Source organism: Oratosquilla oratoria, chromosome 33 (assembly GCF_046742065.1).
Source record: "Oratosquilla oratoria isolate Oo_2021 chromosome 33, ASM4674206v1, whole genome shotgun sequence".
NCBI lineage: Eukaryota > Metazoa > Arthropoda > Malacostraca > Stomatopoda > Squillidae > Oratosquilla > Oratosquilla oratoria.
Window position 1 is genome coordinate 49,131,681 of NC_134809.1, and position 7,500 is coordinate 49,139,180.

At 40.7% G+C, this 7,500-nt stretch overlaps 1 protein-coding gene across 1 annotated transcript; it reads left to right on the forward strand.

The window, feature by feature from the left end:
- The first annotated feature begins 3,121 nt into the window (after nt 1–3,121).
- LOC143017994 (uncharacterized) lies at nt 3,122–5,602 on the forward strand. The gene has a single exon (XM_076173032.1). The coding sequence runs from the start codon at nt 3,122–3,124 to the stop codon at nt 5,600–5,602; it is 2,481 nt and encodes an 826-aa protein (XP_076029147.1).
- The last annotated feature ends 1,898 nt before the right edge of the window (nt 5,603–7,500 follow it).

Here is a 7,500-nt window from a genome sequence, read left to right on the forward strand (position 1 = left end):
ATGGACGATCATCGTTGAGTCGTGGACGATCATCGTTGAGCCGTGGATGATCATCGTTGAGCCGTGAACGATCATCGTTGAGCAATGGACGATCATCGTTGAGCCATGGACGATCATCGTTGAGTCAAGAACGATCATCGTTGAGCCATGGACGATCATCGTTGAGCCGTGGATAAACGGTTTGTCAAACGTGTTTGAAAAACTGTTCACACGGTCAAACCAGCCCATTTTAGTATAATTATGTGAAATGTTTTCACGACCGCGCGACATGACGTCACACGGGAATGTGTTAGACAACTAAAAATTATACTAGGCTGGCAAAAATCATGCTTAATATTTTATTCTTCATATTCAATTAGGCTTTTATAATATTATTTTATAAAATAACCCAATGTCATGGGTGAATTATGCCCATTTAATTATGATAATGTGAAATGTTTTCAGGACCGTGCGACATGACGTCACGCTGGAATATACTAGACAAAAACTGAAACTTAGGTTATACTGGCAAAAATAACGCTTAAACTTTTATTCCTCACAATAAATTAGGTTTCTATAATATTCTATTCTAATTAATAATAAACCATATCAAAGGTGACACATTTTAAAAATGTTACATGTCTGGGAGAGGGGGATCTGTAAGTATTGACAACATGGAGATCAGGCTGCCGTACCACTGTAGTTGTCATTATGGTTGGTTCATCGGCTCAACGGGTTAAGGAACATCGTCATTTCTGGGCGTGGATTGCAAAGAGAGAGGATGTGGATGCGAAACATATAAAGTCAGACATATTCCTCATGAGAAGGCTGAAGAAAGAACATAAGCGGCTTTATCCAAACCTTGGGCCTATCCAAAAAGCCTCTGGGCCTATCCAAGAGCCCTCATCAGACGGGTCTATCCAAAAGCCCTCATCATCTGGATCTATCCAAAAGCCCTCATCATCTGGGCATTATTACCCAAATCAATACAATTTCGTATCATAGTCTGATCACGATTACGTATTCCATTTCTGTTTCGACGAGCAGGTTGTATCGGCAGGAGGTTATCGTGATAAAGCGTCAAAAGAGGAATTTATTGCAGAGCGATATAAAGATATTGATCAATTTCGAAAGCATTACTGGGCTGCGCTTAGAAAATATACAAATGATGAAAAGATCACACTTAGCACCCATTTACGATTTCAGGAGTTTTTTAGTGCACAACGGCAAGATATAGCAAATAGAGACGAAAAACGTAGATTAAGGGATAGAAAATGGTCTCAGTTTATTATCCGTGCAAAGAAAACTAAAAAAAATCCTCACTCGACAGATCAGGATGCCGCCGTGAGCACATCAACGCAGGTCGCAACAGACTGCAGGGATGCCGCTGTGACTGAGGTAGCTGGAGTCGAACCTGAAAGTCTCGATGAGCCCTCAGATATTTTGACTCTGAGTAATCGTGACAGGGAGTTGGCGAACCAAAGGAGAAAGAAAATCGAGGAGCGGAAACAAATTAGGTTGGCTAAATTAGCTGAGAGGGAAGAAAAGAAGCGTCTCAGGATAGAAACTCAAGAGAGAAAGAAAAGGGAGAAAGAGGAAAAGGACCGTATTCGTGAGGAGAAACGAGAGGCCAAAATCAATGGGATAAAATACATCGATGAAAATGTACGGAAAATTAGGGTCAGAAAAAGTACTAAGGAATGTCTGCCTCCATTAGTGGATACGTTGGGTGGCTTGACCACGGAGGATAAAATCGAACAACATCACATTGGAAATCTAGGAAATGTAATTTGTCCTCTGTGTGGAGCAAAGCGTTGGCAAGGTGAAATGACTACACTCTGTTGTTCTAGAGGGCAATCAGTCCACCCTCCCTTGACTCCTCTCTCTCCTTTGCTTGAAGAGCTGTATAAAGGTGAAACTCAGGTTTCGAGACATTTCCTGAACAACATATATAACTTCAATAACATGTTTTGCTTCACATCATTTGCCACTTCCGGAAGCCTTGAAAACACGCCTGAATCCGTAATAACGTACAAAATTAAGGGACATATTTATCATCGATTAGGAGTACTGAAACCACGCTATATGCGAGAACATACGGAGCTGAACCGGTACCTCAAACGTGACGAGAAGGATGTGTATATACACAGAAAAGGGATCACGGAATATAATAAGCCTTTGCCCAAATACCTCGATTTGTATTTCCATTGTAATTCTGAAAAGCAGATTCAAATTAGGGCCAACCAATTAACTACGCACAAACCATTATCAGCTTCAACAAAGAAGAGACGTAGTAATGAAGAAAAGTTATACTCAAAGAATTTCGAGATTGTTTCTATCCTGCAAGGATATCTTACTGCTAACAATGCAGTGTTGAAACACCTGTTGAAAGAGTTTAAAGGTGTGGTGGATTTGGTCGACAGCAAGACCAAGCAGTTGAACAAGCTTCCAGACGTACGGATCATACTTCGCACCTCTGAGGGAAAGCTTATTCAGCAGCATAAAGGAACTTATGATCTCCCTACAGCCCGTGCACAGGTTGGAGCTATAGTTGATTTCGATGAGTCGAATGTTCCGAAGCACCTTGAAGTTGTGCTTTCTTCTCCCAAGGAAGACTCTAAATATTCCAGCGTTATTATAAGTTCTCTCAACTATTTTTACGATCCCATGCAGTACCCTCTTTTGATACCTAATGGAGACGTAGGGTACAGTTTTAGCCAGAAGAAACTAAAAGGGATGAAAATAAGGTATGGAAAAAAGAAAAACACAACGAATTCAAACAATGAGAAAAAAAGAGGCTGATGGTAGACTCACGGGCTGTATGTTTTATAGCCAATTGTACATGGACAAAGTGGATGAGTTCAATTATATCAATAGGGGGAGGACTCTGTTTCAGAAGTTTGTAGTCGACAATTATGTCAAAATTGAGACTTTCCGACTGAGTTTTTTTTAAGCGAATCAACGAAATATACGAAAGGAAAGTTTCGACGTGCTTCAGAACGATGACCCCTCTTCCGTCGGTCAGAGGATTATCATACCTCCCTCCTTTGTTGGCGGACCTAGATACATGAAGCAGAATCAACAAGACACGCTTACCTTCATAGGTAAATACGGTAGCCCTGACCTATTCATTACGTTCACAATGAACCCAGACTGGCCAGAGTTTGAAACTGCTCTTGCTGCCGGCTGTACTGTCAGTGATAGACCAGATTTAGTGAGCCGGGTTTTCAGATTGAAAATGTGTGCTTTAATGGATGATTTGACAAAGATTTGCATTTTTGGTCGTACAAAGGCGTTTTTGTATACCGTAGAGTGGCAAAAGCGTGGGTTACCTCATTGCCACGTCCTTCTTTGGTTAGAGCACAAAATCGATAAAACGGATATCGATAACTACATCTCCGCGAAGATTCCTGATCCGAATACGTCCCCGAGGCTGTACAAAATCGTAACCACCAATATGATACACAACCCGTGTGTTGGTTACGATGAGAGCAGCCCGTGTATCGTCAAAAACAAGTGTTCGAAGAACTTTCCTAAACCTTATAGAAAGGATACTTTTGTTTGTAACAACAGTTATCCGCTATATCGACGAAGGGCCTTTGGTGAGGATGGTGGTAGGTGTTTCGAGAGGGAAAGGAGAGGAAAGGAGGATAAAATGAGGATTGATAATGCGTGGGTATTCTCCTACAATCCATACCTCTGTCTGAAATATAACGCTCATATAAACGCCGAATGTTGTAACTCCATAAAGTGCATTGCGTATGTAACGAAATATGTGAATAAGGGATCTGATCGCATCACATATTCAAAGTCCGACGGTAAGCCTGTCAACGAGATTAGGAATCATCGCGATGCGCGGTACGTAAACGCTAATGAGGCCACGTGGAGAATATTCAATTTTTATATCCACAAATCCTATCCACCAGTGACTTATTTGCCTATCCACTTGGAAGGTGAGCACAACATTTTCTATGTCGAAGAAGAGGCTTCTATGTCTGTTGAACACCAATTGGCCAAAGTTACGCAGTTAATGGCTTTCTTCAAACTTTGTGAGAATGACGTATTTGCTAGGACACTCCATTACACCGAAGTACCAACCCACTATGTTTTTTGCAAGAAGAGTGGTGTCTGGACGGAGCGGTCGAGAGGGAGTATATCTATTGGTAGGATGCAAACAACTAATTCGAAGAATGCGGAGTTGTTCTATCTTCGTCTGATGCTGTCTCATGTGAGGGGCCCAAAATCATTTAGCGACATAAGGACTGTTGAGGGTGTTGAGTACGCCACCTATCGAGAGGCCGTCAAAGCGATGGGGCTTATGAAGGACAAGGATCACTGGGAGAAAACCCTAATGGAAATAGTTAATCACACCAATAACGGAAAGGACCTTCGTTCAACCTATGCCACGATGTTGGTGTTTTGCGATTTAGAGGATCAATCCGAAGTGTGGCTAGATATTCGTGATTATTTTGCGAGCGATTTTCTTTATAAGAGTGGAAAGACACACTACAACGACGAGATTTATTTGGACGCATTGGATGAAATTCAGGAATATGTCTACAACTGTGGAGGGGCGGACATCACTAAGTATGGCCTGCCAGCTTCTCGAGGACTTGAGAAATCCTTCAATCTGCTGCGAAGAGAGAAAAGTTATAATACAGTTCAACTGATTGAAGACGTACGTGAAAAGCTACCGATGCTAAACAAGGAACAACGCGAGATCTTCGACGCAGTAATTGGGGTTGTTGGAGGGAAAGATCGCGGTAAAGGAAAGGGGTTCTTTATTGACGCTCCTGGGGGGACAGGGAAAAGTTTCCTGCTTAATCTTCTATTGGACGCTGTTCGTTCGAAAAGAGGAATTGCTTTAGCGGTGGCATCGTCTGGAATAGCTGCAACTGTTTTACATGGCGGTCGAACAGCCCATAATATGTTTAAAATACCTTTAATGGAGTCACATGAATTGAGAAGTTGTTCGATAAAGAAGAATACTCAGATGTCTAAGCTTCTTGGCATATGCTCTTTGATAGTGTGGGATGAAGTAGTGATGGCCAACAAAAACATGTTGTTGGCCGTCGACATTACCCTGAGGGATCTTCTTTCTGCCAATGAATTCATGGGAGGCATTCCATTCGTTTGCGCCGGTGACTTTCGGCAGATTTTGCCCGTAGTAAAAGGAGGCGGTTCTAACCAAGAAATATCTGCAACCATCAAAAATACATATTTCTGGGAGGAGTTACGGAAGTATGCATTAACGGAAAATTTAAGATTGCGGGGTCCGGATGAACATGGTCACAACAAAATCTTTGCAGAATGCTTATTGCAGATTGGTCACGCTGCCAGTGGGCCTTTCGCAATTCCAGAGAATTTTGGTGTGGTTTATTACGACCAAAAGGAATTCATAAACAGCGTCTATCAGGATTTAATCGATCATGTTGGAGACCATCGATATTTCTCATCTCACGTCATCATATCTCCTTTGAACGTGGCTGTGACCGAGATTAATAAGGTGATTCAAAATATGCTTCCTGGAACAAAAAAAGTGTATCTGAGCAAAGATAAATTGGAATCAGATGACGATGTAGATTATCAGATTTCGACGTTGAATGAGATCAATCCGGCTTGATTGCCCGTTCATTGTCTCGAGCTAAAGATAGGTTCGGTTGTGATGGTTATCAGAAATATTTCCCCACCCAGAATTTGCAATGGTACCAGGGTAATAGTCGATAGCCTGAAGAAAAATATCATCGTTGGGCGGATTCTAGGGGGTATATACGACGGTGAACAAATAACTATAGTCAGAATCAAGTTGGTTTCGAGTGATTTTCCTATTAACTTCTCGAGATTCCAATTTCCTGTGAAATTGAGTTTTGCAATGACAATCAATAAGTCCCAAGGACAAACCATACAAAAGTGTGGTCTGTATCTGTATGGCACGAAATGTTTTTCGCATGGTCAACTCTACGTTGCGTGTTCGCGCGTAACGAGTTGGGACGCACTAAGTATATATCTGAAGCCTCTCAAGAAAGACGAAATACCCACATTGGAAAACGTTCTTTACCCTGAGGACTTTAATGAGCTTGAGACAGTGAAGGAGGAGTATTCTCGATTGGATAGTCGAGTATTGATTCAAGAGGACGCAGAAGAAGACAACGAGCTTATGCGAATATATATTCCGAGGAGTGGATGGCTATCTAAGGAGGAGATCAACACATTAAAAATAGTTTCTTATTTCACTATAAAAGTTTATATTAACTTATACTGCATTGAATAAGTCAATAGTTGATATATTTGTCCTATATACAATGTTAGGTTTCTAGTTTTGATGTATTTGTCCAATATAAAATGTTAGGTTACAAAGAAAGCAATGGCCTCCGCTAGCGGACCCAGGGATCTGGGTGCCACCGTCCTGTGTAATAGTAGTCCTTAATATATATATATATATACATATATATACATATAATATATATATATATATATATATATATACATACACACACACACACACACACACACACACACACACACACACACACACACACACACACACACACACACACACACACACACACACACACACACACACACACACACACACACACACACACACACACACAAATATATATATATATATATATATATATATATATATATATATATATATATATATATGTATATGTATATTACTCACTCCGCTGGATCTTGAACCTCATATAGATTCTGGTCCGCCAACAGTAAGCCTCTCCATGTCCTTAGGCCTTGTGCTACTTCCATCCAGGTTGCTTTATTTATTCCTCTTCTGTCCATATCCGCATCCACACCATCCATCCATCTCATTCGAGGTCTCCCTCTTGGTCTTCTTCCAGGCATTCTACCCATCATAACTCGTTTTAGAAGTCTATGGTCCTCCATACGCGCCACATGCCCAGCCCATCTCAGTTTTGTTCTACTTATAACATCTGTTATTTTCTCTTGTTTAGTTATTTCTCTCAGCTCATTATTGTATCGCCCTCTCCATCTATTCTCATTTTCATCAAAAACTGGTCCAGTAATTCACCAGTAGTCTTTGTTCCATTTGTTTTGTTAAGCTTCATGTCTCACTGGCATATAAAACTATAGGTCGTAGGATTGTATTATAGATTCTTAATTTTGTATTTCTTGATATATTTTTCTTCTTTAATATTGGTACAAGGCTAAAATAACATCTGTTTGCTGAAGCGATTCTTATATTTATTTCTCGTTTTTATTTGTTACTGTTGCACCCAGATATCTGAAACTCTCCACCTCCTCTATTCTCATGTATTCGAAAAACACATCCTCTACGTTCCTCTCCTCTCTGCTCATACACATTAGTTTGGTTTTATCGAAATTTATTTGCAGCCCAACTCATTCTGCTGTCTCTCTTAGTGGGGTGTTTAGATCTTTCAAATCATCTCTACTCTCGGCAATTAGGTCCACATCTTCAGCGTATGTTAGATTATTGACCTTAATGTTGTCCATTTTACATCCACCCTCTCTATCTAT

Coding starts and splice junctions, on each gene's coding strand:
- LOC143017994 (XM_076173032.1), top strand. CDS start 3,122: ATGAACCCAGACTGGCCAGAGTTTGAAACTGCTCTTGCTGCCGGCTGT.